The sequence below is a fragment of the Buteo buteo genome, chromosome 9 (assembly GCF_964188355.1).
Source record: "Buteo buteo chromosome 9, bButBut1.hap1.1, whole genome shotgun sequence".
Lineage (NCBI taxonomy): Eukaryota > Metazoa > Chordata > Aves > Accipitriformes > Accipitridae > Buteo > Buteo buteo.
Genome location: NC_134179.1, coordinates 34,669,475 through 34,691,764, shown reverse-complemented (window position 1 = coordinate 34,691,764; position 22,290 = coordinate 34,669,475). Strand labels below are relative to the sequence as shown.

General features: G+C 41.1%; 1 protein-coding gene across 1 annotated transcript in view; it reads left to right on the top strand.

Moving 5' to 3' along the window:
* The window catches only part of RAB32 (RAB32, member RAS oncogene family), a 31,139-nt gene extending 17,322 nt beyond the window's left edge, over nucleotides 1–13,817 (top strand). Inside the window, exons 2-3 of the mRNA XM_075036034.1 lie at nucleotides 6,563–6,840; nucleotides 9,223–13,817. Of these exons, the coding sequence (XP_074892135.1) occupies nucleotides 6,563–6,840; nucleotides 9,223–9,372 (428 nt within the window). The 3' untranslated portion in view covers nucleotides 9,373–13,817. The remainder of the gene's footprint in view (nucleotides 1–6,562; nucleotides 6,841–9,222) is intronic.
* Nucleotides 13,818–22,290: the final 8,473 nt, after the last annotated feature.

Sequence of the window (22,290 nt, the reverse complement as noted above, 5' to 3'; positions counted from 1 at the left end):
CACTGTGCTTGCACACTGTGTGGCCAATAAGGTCAGAGCAGTTGATAGTAAGAACCTAAGAGCTGTGGTGTTGGCAGTCAAATTAGAGTTAGTCTGACTGTCACTAATGACCCTTCCTGAATTTTGGCATGACTAATTGACTATTAGTGGTCATGGTAGTAGTTGATCTGAGAACCCTGCTCACAATGGAAGGGGAATGTTCAAGTATTCCCAGACTAAAACTGATTTATTACAATCATTCACTATAGCTTAATAAGCATCCTGTGAGTTCACTGCAGTGCATAGTACCTGTTGACAGAAAAGCAGAATAACCAAAACACACTTGCAGGATGCTACTTCTATGCATTTTGAACTGACTTAATTTGATTCACTAGGTCTGTTAATAATTTTCTTCACTACTGCAGTATTGCTGGATAGTTTTTCTGGCTTGGTTTTGTAGATTAAACTTTTCCTGTGTGTATATTACTTCTTTCTGTTGAACTTAAACTGCCTTTTAAACTAACTGAACTCTGAGTTTCAGCATTCCAAAGGACAATGTTGGCAAGAGCTGCTTGGCTTTATTCATAAACTGAAGACTTTTTGCTGTTTATCATCAGACTCCTGACAACTCTGTATTACTGGGTCCAGGAAAAAACTCCAAAACTTCATTGCAATGGTCTTCCACTTAGTAGCAAACAACTTTGGAATAAAACTTTTCGGCTAGTTGTGCATTGACTTTTGGGTGACTGCAGTCTAGACTATACATCTATAGTTTAAGATTATTTGATGTGGAACTGCCAAACTTATTAAAATCAAGTTTTGAGCTCTGGCCACCCATTAAACTGATTAGCCTGTCAAAGATGACTTGAACTAACGTTACTTCAATGAAAGAAACTATTTGTTCCATCATTCTTCCAGCTGTCAGGCTTTTAGAACCATTGGTCATCTTTCTCTTCCTCATTAATGACACAATTTTGGGAGGATGTCAGAACTATTAGTCTCTTCTGGAAGAGAAGAACTCTGAAGAACTTTGTTCAGTTCTCCATCATTATTTCTGATGATATGTTAAGGGTTTAAATGCAACTAACACAGATCTGGTTTCTGGGTTCTGTGGATTCAGCTAAGACTAAGCTTAGATTTTTACAAGGTAGGGAACTCGTGCTATACAGTTGGTATTGACAGAAGTAAACCAAAATTTGCCTTCACAGCAAAAAAGTATAGCTGGGGAATCTTCTTCTAGATGGGCCGTTTTACTCTCCTTGAGTAAGTTCTTGTTCATATAAACTACATATTAAGCATATTAAGGCTTCTAGGTATGACAAGTATTCTGGGAGAAGGAACCCTGACAAAATTAGTATCATGCATATCCAGCAGTCATTTGTACATTTAACTTGCTTTTTCTAGCCTCAATTCCCATTGCATAGGAGGAGTTAAGAGCAGAAATAATGGTAGGAGTGTAGGGTATCTCCTGCTAACTAAAAGCAAGAACTACCACAATGATGATTCACACTGCTGTGACAAACAGGACTGTTGTTTATTCCCAGGAATAAACACTGGGAAAGATTGCTGCAGAAGCTCTTTAAAATGTACTTCAAGGCAAGGTTGGCACTGGCTGAATCTTACAATGATAACTTATCTTTTGCAGTAAAGGACAAAGATAAAGCTTCTAATGTCAGCCCTGGCTGTAATATTTTTCATGTAGTTTTTAGCTTACAGTTTACCCCTCTTATAATGTAAACTGGGAAGCAAGAATAGCTCTCAATCTCTGATATAGTTTTAAACTAAACTTAATTCCTGTGATGCTGCTGTAGGGAACTGTTATTAGTTCCTGAAGCATGACATTATGCAAGTATTTCACTGAATGTTGTTGCAATTACTGGAAAATACGGTGACAATATGTGCCGAGTCATTTAGAAGTGAAAACTTTGTGGTGAGAGAATGCAGAACTTTGCATTGCATGCAGCCACTTCCATAGCCCCAGACAAAACCTCTGATCCCCATGACTGTACTGTAGCTTTGCTCCTCATCTACACCTGAATCCCTAAAACATGGAGAAAGTATAACTTTGTGGTACCATCAGGTTTATGTCAAGGCACTAGACCTACCAGAATGATTAATCCTATGATGTCCTTTCCATTCTGCTGTAGTAAGCAAGTAGATATCTTCCTGTCCTCTTCCTTCCATGGTTATACACACTGGAGATTTTAAGTCTAGTTTCATCTGATCACTTCTAGCCTTTTTCCCCTCTGGGTGTATGATCCACTTTCTGCACTGCTCAACACTGTTCTCGCACATGGTGAAATGACTACAGCAAAAATTCTGCTGGACATAGTAAAGGAAATGATAAATCCCTGGCTGAACTAAGCATGGCAAAAACTGAGTAATTTTGTTTTAATAACATAAAGAATGATGTTCAGACTCCAGACTTTGGAGGAGTAGTGTGTTGTACAGTTTGCTTTTTCTGTACGAGTTGTTTTGCAAGCAGAAAAGCACTTGTAAAAGCTTTGCCTGAAAGTCCTGTTAAATTTTCAAAATGCTGTCTAGAAAGTTCTGCATCCCCTACAGGAAGCTCAGCATGTACCTTGTCAGTAATAACAAGATTATAAAGAAAATCTACTCACTTTATACTGAATTCTCTTCCTGCCTCGTGCCATATACCTTTTACCACAACAAAACTGTTAAGTCTTACGTGAGCCATGTGTTATTGCTTCTGTCTTCTTTCTATGGAATAAAAAGAATATATCCATCCTCATTAGGCCTCCAGACAGGATGGAAGAGCAGTTGTAAACTAGTACGCAGGTCAGGTTTATTGTTAGTGAATGTGAATTCTAGAGGTGAAAGCAGCTCTGTAATAAACTGTTTTGGAGTTTGGGCTACTTTAGAAAAGGGCAACACTCGTACTGGAATATATTTGGCCTATTAAAAGGCATTGATCTCTAATACTACAGTGGTGTTGAGCTTGTGTTTGGAGCTTGTGAGCTCCAAATCCTCCTTATGCAAAGCTTAAATCTAAAAAGTAAAAGCTTTTATGCTGATATGCATATTAGTTGTCTACTTTCACCCAAACTTAAATTACAGAAGAATATATATTAATGTTTTTCCAAATCTAAAACTTATACTAGAAGAGAAAAATTTCAACTTCTATCAATAAAGCCAGCTAGAAATAATACTTAAAGGATTGTTCTGGACAGCTGAAGCCCATGTTTTCTAAATGACTGCTATAGAGTGCAAGATAAAGTACAGTTCAGTGCAGGTTACATTCCTACCAGAACTGCTGTCTTCTCACACAATGAGAAAAGCTACTGTACAAAGCTAACCTTCTGCATTATTCCAGAGCTCCTGAATCTGCCACTTAGCACAGCCCCTCTTGCAGTGGCCTTTCTCCTGGTTAGGACCGCATGACGGGATTCAGCTAGTCTGCTGCTCCGCTGCAAGACTCTTATTGCCTTCCTGGTATAATATATCTGGCAGGAGGCTGAGTGGTGTTAATGCTTCACATAGGCTGGGGGATGCTGGGGCATGAGAAGTCACTAGTGTCAAGGAATGAACTGCCAGGGAATCTTGGTTGATTACCAGTCAATGCAGCTCTCCAGCTCATTGTATGTAAAGGCATTGGGCCAGGTGGGTGGGGAAGACTGGCTATGGTAAGATGATGGAAATTCTTTTGGAAACGGAATTGATAAACTTATCTGAGTGATCAGACTTTCTGGCCAAGGCTAGTCCCCTTCTTATTTCTTTAAGAAAAACCATTTGGTGGTGTTTAGGACTCTTCAAGTTTGACTATGATACATAGTTTGGAACTTTGTTTCTTTTCTTTGGAAGCTATATGTGATGCTGTACTAATTCAATCTTTCATACACCTTAAATGTACTGTGTTGTGTGGATTTCAGCAAGGGTTATTGCTCTAGGAGGCTAATGTGGCCTGCTTGCTAACTGTTCTTTATCTTTAAAGCTTTTTTTGGATGGCAGGGCAGTAGACAGGAAGGGATTCAGTCAATGGCGATGTCCTTCACTGTAGTAACTGATCACAGCCATGTTTACTTACAGCACGCACAGCTATCTGAGAAATGGTAACTGCCTGATAACCTTTTCTGCAATTCCCAAATAACTTAGTTTTCATACATAGTGATTATGCTGTCTTTGCTCCTTGCTGGTAACAGTCTAGCAACCCTTTCTGCAACTAATCAATGGAAATTAATTTTCTTCTGTAAACATCCACCAAGTTTTTGGAAAAACTTACAGCCTTAATTAAAAAAAAGACTAAAATCCCCACATATCTCCAGCAACTGAATAGAGAGAACTAATGGGACTGTTCCCCTTGCTGCTTCAGATTCATGTACGGTCTCATACAAATACCCGCAAGTGGAGTTCATTTCTAGAACATTTTGGGGCCAAACTGAAGAAATCTTTCTGTAAAAGACTGAGATTGGTGCGGAGCACTGTAGATGTTGAGATTACACTGTTTGTTTTGTGGGCCCGTCCTATGGTGTGAAGGGATATACTGCCTGAATCGGACACAAGACTCAGTGCTTTAGCACAGTCAGAGGTATTCCCATGTCACAGGAATCAATGGTGAGACTGATGGCTAAACAAATGGGGAAGCTGAGAAGGAGCTCCTCATAGCTTGTGTGGTGCCATATGCAGTGACTGACTCAATGTAACTAAATTTGACCCTGTGCAACTCCCTTTAAAAAACAAAATCCCCACAATCTAATGGTGAAGCTTCTTTAGATGTGACACAATTGGTCTGCAGAATTAGTAAAAGCCTTCTGGCCAAATTCTTTCCTAATGGTATTTGCTTCATGAAAACAGTGGGCACGTGGTAGAACAATTTGTAGTAAGGCTATATCAAAAACAGCTTTTGGGTATAAGAATCCAGCCTGGAAAGGCCTAGGGGGACAATGTGAATCTCTTGTATACAAAAGTTCTGTGTACACTGTTTAGGAGACTTGTATCAGCAATGTGTCTCTTCCAGTGATGTAGTCACCGAGATGCAGGCTTGGCGCCTGGCTTGTTGGCCTTAGAAACCATGGCATAAATGCTGCTTTCAAAACTTGAGCTTTGAATATGGAGGGAAGAGCTTTCCTGTTGCATGCTCCTTGTTCTCACACAGGGGATAATGAGCTGGTAGTGAAGAAATTCATGCGTAATTTCCACTCTTCAGAATGTGCTGGTTAGTGATGCTGTTTTATGCAATATCATAGTTTAACATTGAACAGCCAGAAGTAGCTTTGTAGAGCTTTATAGTTCTCTGGAACTTCACTGTAGCTGCTGCTGCTTTTAGGCAATTCTAACAACTCCTTAGTCAACCATTTTTGATCAGGATGTTTATAGGGAATGAGCTAATTGGTACACTGAAGTACTGACATTAAAATGAGGCAAGTGAGCTAGAAAAACATGCTGTTGAACAGGATCCCTTGCCAAGTTCCTTCACCTAATGAATTTCTGGCTCTTTCTGAGAAGATGACAATACCCAGTTCTTGTAACTGTTTGGCCTTGCTATCAAAGGTGGACTTGAATGTTTATAAACAGAGGACAACTATGTTTCCAATTAAAATTCTTACTTTCTCTATCTATTCTAAACCAGCATATGCACTAAATGCTAAAAGCTGAAGTAATGATACACTGTAAAATTAAATTATAAAGTGCAGGGACTACTTTCCCAATGAAGACTTCTGAACAAAGCAGAAAGCTATTTTAGCAGCCTGAACTTCCCAAGCAACATGCTACCACTTGACACAGCTATGCGTACTTGAGTACCAACACAGCATGGTAGTCTGACCTTCAAAACAGAAGAATAACTGAACTGGCACTGTAATTCTACATTTTGAGTATACTGACTACTGTACTTAAGAAAACACTTTTCTAGTTTACTATACTTGCTGACCATTGGTTTTCATCTGGATTTCTGTTGTGAATAATTGTACTTTAACTATTCTGATAATCTTGTTTCAAATACTGGGATTGCTGTAGAACTCCTAGTTGGAAATTATTCCAGAGAAGGTCTTAGACTTAAAAGGTGAAGTCAAAGATAACAGGCTTAGCTAGAACTGTTAAACTAGCTCATTTTGAGTTTGTCCCCAAGGAAAAAATCTGTAATATAGGTGACTTGTTCAGAAGATGCTTTGAAGGCTGTTAGCCTTGGAGCTTGTAGAAACCCTTGTTGCTTACCCTTCAGAAAAATACTCTGAGTTTGCTTAAGTCTTTAGCTGAAGTAACTGGATTTATATCTAAATCTTGCAGAAGTTTTTTGATGAAAGAATGATTTGTGTATAGCTGTGCTGGTAGTGGTTTTAGGCATTACTTCTCAAAGAACACTACTCAACAAATAAGTTTAAAAAAACCAAATTCAAAGTGGTAGTTGAGATTGCAAACTGCTTTTAACATCTGACTTGTCGTGTATAATATCCATAATGGCTATTACAATGAGCTTACGTAGGATAGAAGAGGCAATGTTGTATGAACTAGGTGACTAGACCTGAATGCCAAACTCATATGTACTACCCTGGTACAGAAATCCATCTACATTGACTACAGTTCATGCTTAAATATAAATATTCTCCATCGCTGTCTTTTCTTTCAGGCCAGGAGCGCTTTGGAAATATGACCAGAGTATACTACAAAGAGGCAGTTGGTGCTTTTGTGGTCTTCGATGTCACAAGAGGCTCCACTTTTGAGGCTGTTTCAAAATGGAAGCATGATTTGGACAGTAAAGTACTACTTCCCAATGGCAGCCCCATCCCTGCTGTTCTTCTTGCAAACAAGTGTGACCAGAAGAAAGATGGCAGCCAGAATCCCTCTCAAATGGACCAGTTCTGCAGAGAAGGTGGCTTTGTTGGATGGTTTGAAACATCTGCGAAGGTGAGCATAAAGAAACATGTTTTAACTCTTCTAAGTATTGGCAGAAATATGGATGTATATAGCCATGTGGGGAATAAAATTATCCAGTATAAGAAGTGACAGTAAAGTCTCCAATGTTCAGCAAAAGTTGGAAGTGATGTGCAGGCTAGCTCACTCCTGAGGAAGACCTGCAGCATATTTGGTTTAGATTAGAACTGCATCTTAAATTCAGAGACCCTTAAAACTAACTGGAAACCTCAATTAACTGAGTTTAAGTTGTTTTTCATATTGCATGCATCAGGATCAGAGTAATTCTTCAGATGTTAATACTACTAAATGCTGATCAAACTATTCAAAATATTCAAGTAATCTTTAGGTGCAGGTTTTTAAATTGCAGCTTCTATCTTCACTGTTGCATGTAGGAAGTGGTAAGACTCTACAAGTGAACAAGCTATTTCCTCACTTGTTATTACCTACCCAGATGGTAACATCGTCACTAAAGCACTTTTCTATTTTATCAGGCAGTTTCAAGACTGAACTGGAGAAAACCAAATTGTTCTGTATAGTAACTTAAGCTAAGATAGACAGCTGCTTTATTCAAACAGCTCTGAGTAACTTCATATATTGTACGCTTTTAGTGTAGAGGCTTGGTCAATGCGCAGATAAGCTTGCAGTAGCTTAGTTGGCAGTGAAATCCAACAGTTCCTTAAAACTCAACTGATCCTTAAAGTGAAAGGTTCCTCTAGATAAAGATAATGTGGCTGACAGACCAGATTACTGGTCTGGCTAATAACTCCTTTATATGGTAAGCTAAACCTCAAGGTCCCTCTTTTCCCTTGCCTTGCCTACTTCCTTTAACTGCTGCTGATGAACTGGCACAAAATGATGCTTAGACAACTCTTTTAAAGAAAAAAAGTCTAAGACCAATATAAGAAATAAAGTAACAAGCCTCTTTCTGATAAATTTAAAATAAGAAGGGTACACAGTGACAGGAATTGGTTAAATTAGCTAATAATTCATTTTCATTTGAATAAATAATTCCCAAACCCACTCATCTGTTCCTAAAAACTCACGTTTTAAGGCTCTTTATACTCAAAAAGTATACCAAGATTCTCCTTTGCGTTGTGTCTTCCCTGAAGCTTCACCTGCCCATAACACTACTATGTATAAAGTTCAACATGGGTTAAAAATAAATGCATGTAACATTGGAACAAAACCTAACATGGGAGGGTAGTGACAGCTTGCATTTTAGGTGGCATTAAGACATGATGATGTAAAACATGGTTCTTGGTATCTTGGCAGAGAAAAGTCCAGACAATATTAGTCCTAGTTCAGTTATGAATTGACTTGCTTAGGACTCTGAAGAGGTGTAGTTTAAATAGCTTAGCAAAAATTCAGGACAGCTTTCTTGTTTCTTAAGCATACCAGATCAGTTTATGGTTTTAAGTCCTGCCCGCTTAAATATCCTGATAATCTGCTTTTGCCTTTCTGCTGGAACTGATACTTGAATCTTCAGTCTAGTCATCAGTAATATAGGTCCCACTCCCTGTGGGTTAGGGAGAACATTAAAGGCGGAAGAACTGCAGAGAGTATAAACATTCATAGAAATAACTTATGAACATCCTCACATTAAATTGAGGAGAATCCTCCTCTGCTCTGGGCAGGCAAAAGTGCCTATTTGCAAACTGCCAAAAGCAGTTTATGGCTGACAACCACAAGCTTGTAAAGTGCAGTAGTGATGGGTCAGATGTTCTCATGATCTAACCTTGCTCTTGTAGAGTTTAGGTCTACAATTATGAAGACAGAAGAGTGTACTGGGTTGGTACTTCCTTTGGAACCAAAGATGAGCAATTCCAAACGTGGCAGCCCTGTGGTGAGCTATGAGGTGGACCAGCCAGGTCAAAGCTGTGGCCAAAGGCCCCTTTGCACTGGCCAGCTTGGTCCATCAGTAACTGAGATACCTAGAGACGTATTTCATCACCTTCTTTAGAGTGTATGTGAAGGTACTTTTCAAACCATGCACAAGAAACTGTAGAGTGGCTAGATGAGGCACCCTGATTTAGCTGGGGTTTTGAGGCTGTTAGAAAAGGTCCTTTTACATAAATAAGTGCACCCAAACTGCAGCAGTAGAAGAAAAAGGCCCCCAAAGGTAGAAGACTACTATGAACAGTGTAGTTGCTTATTATCTTTTCTGATGCAGAAAAGACACCAACTGCCTATGAGATTAGACTTGAAGTATCCTGTTTGTAATATGGGTGAATAAATTTGTCTCAAAACTTTCTGGTAACTTTTTTTGAAAAAGCAAAAAAGACTGTAGAAGAATTTTTGTATTTGGCCAGCTTCTAATGGGAATGTGGGACTGTTTCTGAAAATAACTGACTTCTTTGCTTTCAACATTTTTAGGACAACATCAACATAGATGAAGCTGCTCGATTCTTGGTGGAAAACATCCTTGCCAACTACAAAACCTTTCCTAATGAAGAGAATGATGTGGGGAAACCAAAACTGGACCTAGACCCATTGAAAGCAGAGAGTAAATCACAGTGCTGCTAATGCTACCACTGTTCAGTAAATGTGATGGGTTGAGCAGCAAGACTGTTCCTTAAATCAAACTGCTGCTATGGTGCTGCATTGTGACAATCCATATGGGGTGTCTGGTATTATCTGAATAGGTGATTCTTGTGGGTGTTTACATATTCTTGTTTAACATGAAACTGAGTATCTTGTGGGTTATCCTTCCACTTGCTTGAATGGCTGCATCTAAGTCTGATTAGTGTCTTCTTGAGAACATAAGGTAGTGTTTACACTCCTAAAAAGGAACAAAGACAACATTCAGTGTCTAGTTTGCTTCTAGGACATATGCTGCATTCCAAATAGGACTCACTCATCATGGTTTTAGCTGAACAGACACTTGCACCTTTAAAGTAAACTTTTCCTTTGTCACCAGTACTGTCCCACTTTAGCCTTCTCACCTACACACTTGTCCCTATTTATTATCCCCCACCGTGAGGATCTGTCTCATTGCTAGTTCTCCTGGATCGAGACATCCCAGAAATCTTGAAGGGGCCAATGACAGATGGAAGGTATCTTTCTCCGTGTGCTCACTAGGACTGAGTGAAGTAGATGGCTTTTACCACTGAGTAAGAACAAGATGGGTAAAAGATTGTACTTAACAGGTGAAAGGCATGGTTATAGAAATACTAACAAAAATGCATCCCTAGCCATTTAAGGCAGAATATTTTCAGCTAATACTTTACATATGAAACACATTAATGAATACAGTTGTACTGCTGGCACATAGCTATGGTAACCTCACCCATATGCACATCCACAAATAAACATCCAGTAACTTTTTCATGCACTAACACTGAAAACTTTACCAAGAGTTCAGAAAGTAAATATCTTACTGTCCTGTGATAATGAACTTCCTTCTTTTTCCTTCTGTCTTGAGATGGTTGTGAATACCATGAGGAAGGAGAGACGTCTTGAAGGAAATAGCTTAACTGGTTCTTGCTAGCCTATCAAAAAACCCCCAAAACCCAAGCTCTAGCTTTTTCTGTTTTAGAACAGTGCTGCACTCTTCTGACTTGGAACTGGTGAACTGGCTTACCAGTTTGTAACTCTATATACTGAGATGCTTATGTTTCCTTGTTATACATATTTTTGGCAGCAAGTGAAGATCAAAAGGATTAGAGAGATTTCACCATTCTTGAATATGTTCTGGAACTTTGGGTCTGCTTAGCTGAAAGGCTTTGAAGCTCCTCTTTATTTTAAGGGTTTCTTCTGTCCTGGTACCTCATTGCTACTGACTTCAGAAGTCTTATCTTGCTTGGTCTGATGGTGCTGATGTTTACTTAAACATCAGCATGAAGTATGTGCCAGATTGGATATACTTTAATCTGTATTGAGATTTCCTAGGCTGTCTTTTTTTTCTAAAGAGTAACATACTTTTTAAGAGACAAATAAATATATTTGGGCATCTTATGTATGTTGTTGGTGTATGCTTTTGAGAACATGAATCTTCACATCGTGTCCCAGTCTGTACACAAATGCTTTCATTGACATTTGAAAACAACTTTATCTCCTAGTAGCTGCTATATTAAAGGCTTATTTTAAATTACTACAGTAAGGCTTAGCATAAGCTAAAACTGGATTTAACTAGCTTAGGATCATAAGATAATTCAGATGAAAGGGTTCTTAGGAAGTCTTCTAAGCCAACATCCTTCTCCAAGTAAGGTCATACTGGGGTGCTTAGGCTTTCATGTGGTCTGGTCTTAAACCTTCAACAATGGAGACTGTATGGCCCTGGGAAAGTTGTTTCAATGCCTGACTGTCTCCTGAGGGTTTATGTAGTCTGAACACTTCTAAATTCAACTTAAGTCTATGGTCTCTTATCCTCCTACCATGCAACACTGTGTAAAGAATGTGTCCATTAGGCTTGTGCAGATTTATTGGACACTCAAAGCTTGATTGCTACTTTAAATTGTTTTTAGAAAGCCTGTAGCCCTTCAGAAAGGAAGTTGCACCCCATCCATGTTCCTTGCATGCTGGCTTGTTTGAGTTGTTAACCTTTGTAGTTAACCTGGAACTACCATAATCTTCCTATTCAGTCACTTGAACAACTCCATTTAGACTGTTAACTCACTTTCAATAAGCTGTTTAATCTCCAGTGTACTGTCTTTTTCTAAACTTTAATTATAGCTGCACAAATCCAGTAACTAGCCAGTGGAACATGTGCATAGCCACTTTATTTGATGCTTCTTGACTAGCTCAAAACATGATAAATCTTGATGACCAGTCAAACAAGATGCAATGTCATGTGCACTTGGCTTCAACTGTAAGTTTACTGAGCCTATGCAATATAACATGAAGTTTGTCCCTAATGGGCAAAATAAAAAAAAGGCCAATTCTTGAATCTGTCTAGTATGGCATAGAAGGTTGGTCCACATTCACATGCTAGTTCCTTAAATACCTACTTTACTGGGGAAACTGCCAGGGGAAGTGAAGTAGACTTTTTTTTTTTTCCAAAACAGTGCTTGTGCTTTTTCTTGTTTTTAGTGTTCAGATTCAAGAGCAGAATAAAAACCAAACTCTGAAGCTTTGGGACTCTACCTGAATGCATGAATCTCATCTGAGTCCTGCCAGTGACAATGTAATCCTATGCAGATTTATTTCAAGAATGACTAAATTTCTGCTTCAAGAGCTATTGCTGCTATGTTTAAGCACTTTCCTTGTTCTGTATGTAGCTTGTGTTCTTCTAAAGCTCTACACAAATGTAGAATGGTCATGACTCAAACTGTGGTGCAGTATGCTAGTTTTGGTACAGGTTGTCACTGACTGGAGAAGCTGAGCCAGGGTGAGGTTCAGGAATTCCCAGCTACAAAAATAAAAACCTAAGGGTTTAAAGTGACTGTGCAGATTGTATTTTCCTAAGTCTAGTATAAAAACCAATTTGACTTCTATCTGTATGATGGAGTATTTTTTTTTGCCTTCAACCTTCCTGGGGAAAAAAATTTGAGCTTTAATACATGGCTAGTCTTCTTTCATGCTACAAACTGCATTTTCACTCCTGTTCCTTGGAGGGAGCTTTACTATGTTTGAGACTGGTGGGGTGCATCAGGAAATCTGATCCAGCTAGAAGGTGAAAACTGTAAAAAAAAAAAAAGACTGGAATTTTAGTCTGAGGAAGGGAATGGGAGCATCTCCCTGGTAGAGAATGAGACTGTAGTTTGTGGAGAAGTGTTTAGGTCAATTAAACTAGTCATGAAGCCCTGTCCTAATTAACCTAAGAACTTTGATTTGGAAAGATATGTGGAAGTTTAGACAAACCCAATTTAACTTCAGGCTAATAAGTGAGCAAAAAGTGTCAAATGTAATTTGTTTTACATGTACAGGATATATAGTAAAGTGGTAATTCATCTCAATTAGATGAACAGAGGATCCATACTATTTTACTTCATTATCTCTTGCAGTCTGAAATATGTCAGTCTAAAATGAGCAAGTACCTAACTTCTTAGTCCCTATATTTAAGGGACAGTTTTGAGAAGAAAAACTTGTGTAAAAATCTGAATCTGTGCCTCGGTAAAATGTCTTTCCTGGCATGTTTCCATCAGCTGATTTTGTAAAGGTTGGAGATGGCATATAGTCTTCCTGGATTGTAGTTGTGTAGTATGTCTGTGCAGCTAATGCAAAGTCAGCCTCTATTAATTTTAAAAGCTTAATGAGGCATTACAATTGCTCAGAAAACTAGAAAGGAGTTACAGCAATTAGTGATCTTTCAGTATGGGATTTTCTAGGTGTATCTTAACTACAGTAGTAGAAAAATACAAGCTATTCCAAGCTCCAGAGTTTGTTTGTTTAAACTTTGTCAGACCTATTACATTGTAGTAGCATTCAGTCTCCTTAAATTGAACAAATCCTTGTTAATCTGTAGTGATTAATTGATGAGGAATAGTTTGAGTCATTCTTACAGACTCCTTTCCTGAGTAACCATTTGATAGATGGTGATATGAGGAAATAGTTATAAAAGAAATATGTGCAGTAAAACTATGGTATTCAATGGTGAAACATTTTGCTCTTAAACTGTTGCTCCCTTATCTTTCTAGTCTTTCGCTAGTGACCTTGGTTCCAAAACAGAGAACTTCCTACCTCTTTCTCCCTTTACAGAATACCTTGTTTGGTACAGAAACACAGTTCTTTGTGTGTGTATGCCTTCTTCCTTCATATAATGAATTGCTAAAGAATTTAAGAAATGGGGATAGCATTATACTTTTAGGAAAAAAAAAATTAACAAAATGCCAGTGAGATAAATAATGATTCTGAATTGAAATACATCATTCACTTGGCAGTATGCAAAAGGTCACTTCAGAGTTCTTTGTCCTGCAACAGTATAATATTGAAAATAAGGTATATACTAGATTCAGATCCAACTATGCAGTAAAGATTATTTGAAAGAAATTGTGCCTGTATTGTACATGACCATCATAAAGCTCTGCTTATAAGCTCACTTCTCTGTTTCAATTTGTGTCTAAACAGGCTGGGGGGGGGGGGGGAAGTACTTGGTGCATTTTTAAACCCATGATTATGGATGTTTTTATCACCACCTGAAATAGTGTTCATTCAGGGAAAATTTCGAGCTTAGAAATCCTATGTGGCTTACGTACTCTTATGAATAAATTCTACTAGGTGGTTATTTTATTATTTTAGTTTTTATACATACAAAATCCTTCTTGCCCCAAGTACCTTAAGAAAAACTCCCTTTTTTAGGTAGAGATGGTGTTTTGGATAGCTTTGGCTTGGGAAGTGTACAAGTAGCAGGCCAGCATCTCAGTATTGGTTCCTTCATCCTTTTGCAAAGATAATAAGAGATAAGTATACTGATCTTGCATCTTTTTATCACTGCGTAAATCATCATTTGACCTGAACTCTAAATGAAATTAAAATACACAGGATTCCTGGCCTTATAACTCTAAATGAAAATAAAATATGCAGGATTTCTTACTGCCCTTAACTTGTTACTGGGAGTAAAAGGTAGCTGCTACATGTCATGTGGCATTTTAACATCAAGGGATTTTATCTATCTTTTACAGGTTCTAGGAAATGAAACAAAGTGTTCAGCCTTTTGATAAAAAATACAGGCTTCTGTTTTGCCTTATTTTTTTTAGAGCTTAGGAACTTTTAACCTGTTTATTATCATGACCCCTCTGAAAGCCTAAGTTATGCTAATAATTATTGGTCCTACTGGAAACCTCATGGCTCCCTAAAGGTTAAAGACAGCAAGGGCATTCTGCTAATTCCATTTCTAAATGCCTCTGCCCTATACTGGTATGCATCAAAGTAGTATGTAGTATCCAGCCAGAATAATGGACTTTCAGCCTCTTGCATTCAGATGGGTACGTTTTTTGACTTTTGTATTTCAAAAGTTTCCTGTAGACTGTGGTATTGAAGTAGTGTAGTACTTGGGCTGCATTATCGATTTCCATTGTTCATATTATGTCTAAGCATCTTTGGTTATAATGAGTTAATTTTAATTGACAGTGCTATCCTAGCATTGATGTAGCAAAACACCTGCCCCACCGAGACATGTTCAGTTTTAACTTTAAATTATTATGCCTCAAACATGATTTTATTCTTAGTGTTTATTCAGTACAGTACAGCATTGAAATAGTTGTATTTTGCACAAAGATTACTTCTAGTCTCCTTTGCCTGGACAGCTTCTGGCTAGTTGAAGTGCTAGTGCTTCTATGGATATATGCACATGCTGTGTTGGATTTACTTGGCAAGGTTTTGGTAGTTGGGGGCTACAGGAGTGGCTTCTGTGAGGACCTGCTAGAAGTTTCCCCCATGTCTGACAGAGCCAATGGCAGCTGGCTTCAAGACAGACCCACCACTGGCCAAAGCTGAGCCCATCAGTGATGGTGGTAGTGCCTCTGGGAGAACAGATTTAAGAAGGGGAAAAAAAAGTTGCTGGGGCACAGAAACTGCAGCCAGAGGGCAGCGTGAGAACATGTGAGAGAAACAACTCTGCAGACACCCAGGTTGGTGAAGAAGGAGGGGAGGAGATGCTCCAGGCACTGGAGCAGAGATTCCCCTGCAGCCCGTGAGGAAGACCATGGTGAGGCAAGCTGTCCCATGGAGGTCCACGGTGGAGCAGATCTCCACCTGCAGCCTGGGGAGGATCCCAAGCCAGAGCAGGTGGGTTCCCGAAGGAGGCTGTGACCCCGTGGGAAGCCCACGCCGGAGCAGGCTCCTGGCAGGACCTGCGGATCTGTGGACAGAGGAGCCACGGAGCAGGTTTTCTGGCAGGACTTGTGACCCCGTGGGGGACCCACGCTGGAGCAGTGTGCTCCTGAAGGACTGCAGCCCGTGGAAGGGACCCATGCTGGAGCAGTTCGTGAAGAACCGCAGCCCGTGGGAAGGACCCACGTTGGAGAAGTTGGCAGAGGACTGTCTCCCATGGGAGGGACCCCACAGTGGAGCAGGGGATGAGTGAGGAGGCCTCCCCCTGAGGAGGAAGGAGCGGCAGAGACAAGGTGTGAGGAACCGACCCCAGCCCCTGTTCCCCTGCACCACCGGGGGGAAGATGGAGAGAGAACCTGGAGTGGGGTGGAGCCGGGAAGGAGGGAGTGGTGGGGGGAAGGTGTTTTTAAGATTCAGGTTTATTTCTCATTATCCTACTCTGATTTGCTGGGTAATAGATTAAACTAATTTCCCCAAGTTGAGTCTGTTTTGCCTGTGATGGTAATTGCTGAGTGATGTCTTCCTGTCCTTATCTTGACCCATGAGCCTTTCGTTTTATTTTCTCTCCCCTGTCCAGCTGAGGAGGGGAGTGAGAGTTTGGCATTGGTGGGCACCTGGTGTCCAGCCAGGGTTGACCCATCAGACAGGCAAACTACTTTGCTTGAAACTTAAAGAACTGCTGTTTTCAACTGTGCTTTGCATCAAGGTACCCCAAATCATTGCCTTCCAATATTTAGTATTTTAAGGAGCAAGGGCTTTCAGTGAGATTGTCCATCAGGATGCCATTTGTTTTCATTGGATTATTGTTTTAAGCACAACTAGATGAGACTTACTACAGCTTAAATGGTTATGATGGCACTTGTGTCATATGTATGATGGCACAAGTTTCACAATGACTTCTGTCATTTTTATGTGTTTCAGAAGTTAAAGAATGTAAACTGTGTTGCACTTTTTTTTTTAGAGAAGATGATTTATTTTTACTTGGTAGATTGGAAAAACAATTTTGAAGACATCTTACAGGTATAGTTATTTATGGTCTTGTTCCTGATTTTTTCTTGAAGAATGTTAATCACATTTATGTTACAAAATATTTATCTAGCAATCTTATATTTTGTATATTTAAAGTAGTATAACTTTTTGCTTTTAGCCTTTATACACAACTGCAACCCCACTTAAAACTGCACTGAAGTTAATCACTATTAAAAAGGATTTGCTATGATCTGCAGCATGCCTTAACTTAGAACAAGACGACTTAACTTTTTAAATCTCCTGCAAAGAAGTTACATCCTTAGTTGTAAATAACAAAATACTAAAGTAAAATGGTGTATTAAGAGGTTTAATAGGCTCTACAGTTCAGTAGTTAACGCTGCATTAAGATTGGGTATTCTCATTTTAAAAACAGACATCCCTCAGGCTACAATCAAAATTCATCATATCTTTTAGTCAAAGATTTATAATTTTTTTAAGAGATAATACTACTTCCTCTGTCAGTATCCCCATTTCTTAACAATTCCAATAGCTAGATTGCCACAGTTGCCCTCAACTCCAAACTTTAGGTAAGGGTTTTCACACAGTGTCAAAACCAGGAAGTCTTTCATTTTGACATAGAAAGATACTCCTGTTATGAATCATCAAATTTAAGTTTACAAAAGAAAGGCAATGGCACTGCCAAGTTCTCTGAGCTAGTTTAATTTTCCTCTGCTGCCTGCTCTGGCTGCCTACTCTTTGTTTGCCCAATATTTAAGTGGAGAGAGATCAAAGTTGCAGTGGTCCCCAGTTCACAGAAACACTTTGGCTTAAAGTTAAGTATGTGCCCTGAGTGGTCCCATGGAGCTCAATGGTACAGCTACGTTTAAATTGGGCTTGGACAGTTGCTGGGTATTTTATCGAATATTTTGGGGCTGTCTTCCCCCAAAATGAGACTGTATCATGACAATGTGATCAAAAGGTACTCTAGAAAATAGAGAACTTAACAAAAGGTAAGTGGAAATAGTAACACAGCTGGAGTTCAGAACCCTTTCTAGCACTGTGTCAAATTTGGGGGAGGCTGGAGTGCTAGAAAAAGCACATCCCTGGCAAGATCAGATGAGACACAGTACCATAAGATATTTTTGAAATGGCAGTGGGCAGAAGGTCCTGTGCTTAGGAGAAGACTATTTTCTGTTATGCAGCTGGTTGCAATTTTCTTCCCCTACCTTGTCTTACTCTCGTCAGTTTACCCAAGGTACTCATATAATCCATTTCCTCACTTTGCTCCCTAACCTCAGGCTGACTTTAAGACCTAACAGAATACAGATGCTTGTGAACAGTTTCAGTCTGTCCATTCGGGGACAGTTTTGCTCAAGTTCAGTTCCCTGTCCTATGTCACCTCAGCAGCCGACTGTTCCTAACTCTGTGCACAGGCTGTTCCTCCCAAGCTCTATCACATACTGCAGGGTTTCCTTTTTCTCAGGCGTTGCCAGTCTCCACAGACAACCTCCCTCTTTTTGATGCCCTTTCACTCTTTTTCTGATCATTCACTGCCTGCTGTTCCTGAAATGCCAACCCACCGCTGTCCTCCCCCATTCACAATTTCCCACTGACCTATATCTTCCTTATCTCACTCCCACCTACTCTTTCACTTAGTAAATAAGCAGAAGAGAGTAGTGGAAGTAGAAGCACCCTTTCTTTCTGATCTGCTGAATGAATTCATTTCAGAACCTGAATTTTCCTGTCCTTTGATAAAAGAAATGGACCCCCCCCCCCCAAAACCCAAGCAAAAGAAAATAAAAATCCATTTCACCTCCCTTTCATCTCCTAACTTTGTCACAGCCTTGTGCTTGAAAATACAGCATCTGTTCTTACAGAAGCTTCTGTGTCTAATTTTAACCCTTTTTTATGGAAAACTTCCCAGAATCACAGAACAGGTAAGGTTGGAAGTGGCCTTGGGAGATCATGTAGTCCTACACCCCAGCTCAGAGCTTGAGCAGGTTGCTCATGGGCATGTCCAGTTTGATTAAGACTCCACAGTCTCATTGGAAAACCTGTTTCAATGTTTGACCACCCTCACTGTAATTAAAAAAAAAAAAAAAAAAAAAATCTTTAACAGGAATTTCCTGTATTTAAATGTTCACATTGCCTCTAATCTTGTCACTGGGCACCTCTGAGAAGAATCTCGGTGTCTTTAGTCTCCCCATCAGGTATTTCTACACATTAAGATTTGCCCGCCCCCCCCCCCCCCCCCCCCCCCCCGGCCTTCTGTTAAGGCAAAAACTTTCTCCTGTCTTCTTCTGGAATCCTTGTGCCTTCTGTAAAATCAAAGGAGAGTTAAGTCTGAGCTCTATGACCCCTGAGATGGGCTTTGGTAGTTTTCCTGTTCGTAGTTATTCTTTTCCTGCTCTCTCCAGCTAGTGTTTGTAGCTAAGAAAAAGCGCAAACTATTTAGGACTAAAAGGCTGTTTTCCTGTGACTTGTGTGTGCTGTAGCAGTTGATGATGTGATGGTTTAAGGGAAGAAAAAAAAAAAAAAAGCCAGTGTTTTGAACAGTGTCTTAGAAAAATGTTGACCAGAATGCCACCCATCCATTGCTAACTGGTACCTGTTATCCTAGTATTTGTTTAGCTGTATGTAAATGCGTTCCTAACATTCACTGTTCTTGTTTTGTTGTCTTGTTTTCACATTTTCCAACTGTAAGGCTGCCTCTACCCTAGCAACTTTTTCCTTCAGGGAGTGTCTGTGAGAGATACTTCATGGCTTGAGACACTGGGTCAGTGAAGCAGCTGATTTGACCTTACAGATTCTTTGCAGTTACAAAACTAGCTTTTTTAAAATTCAGATTAACTTCTCTTTCCAAACAAGCTTCCCTTGTCATTGCTGTTAGGTTATGGATTTCTAAATTAAGTTCTTGGATAAATAAAAAGATGTAACTTGATGGATGCAAAACTCAAGACCCTTTTTTTTCTTCACAAAGCACCTAGATATGTGCTTTTAATGCCACCACTCTTTGCAAACAAACTTATTGTAGAATTTTATGGCAAAAAGGTGCATTTTGAACTTCATATGTAGCAGCTATTATTTAACAGAGCAAAGAATGAAGGGGTCTGTAGTTTATGTACATTCTCTTCTGGTTTCTGTCTTTCCTCCTTCACCACCCAAAAGTGTTTACAGAGAGGCGCACTTGAATTTCAGTTACTTTTCTGTTGTCTTTCACATAATTGTATTACAAGAATTATATTTGCTGGGATGCTGCAAACCTCACTGGTCATCTGCCATGGGATCAGGAAGGAAGTTTTCCTACTAGGAAAACTTTCACAAGTGCCTCTTACACCTATGTTTCATAGATACTTTTCCATAGTAGTCTCTTAGCCCAGTGAATGTAGGAAAAGAAGAGGGACTCAGAGAAATAGATGGACATTGCAGATTATCAGAGGTGGTTTTATCTGTGTTCTGGGTCACAAACTCAGTCCTGTAAGTTCCAGCCTCAGTCTGCAAGATTGCATCAGCATCCAGCAAGGTGTGGAGGTTAACAGCCCTGCACTGGCACTGAAGCAGTAGCCAGCTGCTTGAATTCACCTCTGCCTCTGCTATTATTCATCTGCATGCTCTGATCAATATTTGATAGCATAATTGTCTGAAGAGAGACCAGCTGCTCAGTTTGAAAAGAAAGAAAGAAATAAACCTGGAATGTTTACTTGGTTCTCAAGCCAGAAGTGTCCCAAGGTACCTTATTTAAAATGGATGCTGTTGGACATAATGCTGAAGGAAATGCAAAGATGTGGAAGAATTTTCCACTTTGAAATTTAGAAGTATGTATCTGGCCTTCTGTCATCTTGATATAGATCAAGATCTGACGTTTGTCTAAAATAAGCCTCTAGATGTAGCAACATCTGCATATTTTCTTTGTATCTTTTGATCCACTGATGCCCTCTGCAATTTGACAAATAAATTTTCATTGATTTTTGTATTTCAAAAAGACTTAGCTTGAATAAGCAAAGAAGTGTATTCTGTATTATCACAGATTTTTCATTATGCGCTACAGATTGGGAAACAGCAAATAGGTTAAAAGTTAGGAGTTGTTGGCAATAATGTAATCTCTGGAATGTCTCTGAAAAAGTCTGCTTAGTTTAGTTGAAGTCAACTGAACTCAAAAGGAGCTGATTAATGTTAGTTTTACCTGACCTTGGTGGAACTCCATTCACTTTGGTAATCATAGGCTTCATCTCAGGAATTAATTAGTTGCATCATTTTGAAACAGAAAAAGAAAATAAATACTTGCACATTCCAGCTCTAAACTCTCTCCAGGCTCCAGGACTAACTTTTTTTTTTTTTTAGCTTCCACCTCATGTGGTTGAGACGTACTGGTATAAAAAGGGGCAAAAAATTGCTACCGTTTCAAATCAGTACTTTTTACTCTTGCTCTTTCCTCGTTCAACAAAAACGTGGTCACGCAGTTAGAATATTTATAACTAAACCGCATTTTTAAATGTCTTTAGCTTTTTTTTTTTCAAGTTACTGCCTTCAGAAAGATCCTCGGGGCTCCCTCCCTCATAGGCTCCCGGCGCAGTATTTCAGCACCCTCACAGCCGAGCCTTTTACTGCAAAGGCGCCTTTATACCGGATTTCTGGTTCCTTCAGCCTGACGACGGCGGCGAGGAGCGTGTCCTTCCCTTTGCCCCCCCCCCCCCCCCGACCCCCGGTCCGGTGCCCTCGGGCGCGGGACGGCAGCCCTCAGCCGCCAGCCCTCAGCCGCTGCCCGGCGGCGGCGGGTCCTCCTCCGCTGCGGGGGCCGCCTGCCGGTCCCTCCTGCCGGGGCCGGGGCCCGGGCCCGGGGTGGGTGCCGGGAAGACGGGGATCATGCCGGGGGGGCGCTGGCCGCAGGGCTGCTGGGCCGCGGGGCGGCGCTGGAGCCGCTACCTGCGGCGGGCCGGGTCGCCCGGCAACGCGCTGGACGCGGCGGGACCCGCGGCCATGGCCTCCAAGGGGAGCAAGAAGAAGGAGCTGGGCAGCCGTAACAGCTCCGGGCTGCTGGGCGCCTCCGCCAGAGAGTAAGAGCCCCGGGAGGGAAGGCGGGAGGGCGCGGGAGAAGGGTTGTCCGCCCCCCGCCGGACGCGGGGTGCGAGGCGGGCGGGCGGGCACACGGCGGTGCCCGGCCGGGGCTGCTGCTGCTGCTTCTGCTGCGGCCGCCCCCGCGGCCTTCTGGAAACTGCCCCCGGGGCTTGCCGGCCGCCAGCCCGCCCTTCCTCGGGGCCGGGCGGCCGTTAAGGCCCGCGGCGGCAGGGTGCAGCCTTCGGCCGGCCGCCCGTCGGTGTGGCGGCCTTGTGGCTGCGGGCACGGGCTGGACGTCGGTGCTCGCCCGCGGGCCTGCGCGTAACTTGGGCCGAGAAAGTTGACTCGCTCGCATGGGCGCTTCGTTAAAAGCGGTTCCATTCAACAGACGAGGCGGGGTTTGGTTTGTTATCGTTTGGTTTGGTTTGGTTGGTTAAACTGGAGGCCCAGCTCCGTGCGGAAGTTGTGCTTTCTTCCCCCGACGGTATTTCTTGTGCATCTGTCCAGTAGCGTCATCCGGCCAAAATGACGTTGTGGGTGTCTTGTACCGTGGCCGGTCTAGCAGACGGGGTGCCTCAGACCTCGAGGAGAGCCGCAGGGACGAGGAACCCGGGGTAGGCGGGTGGGCGCCTGGCGTTGTGACACAGCAGTTTCTGTACGCGAGGGGCAGCGTGTGGGGCCAGGGCGCACGGAATGAAGCATTTGGCT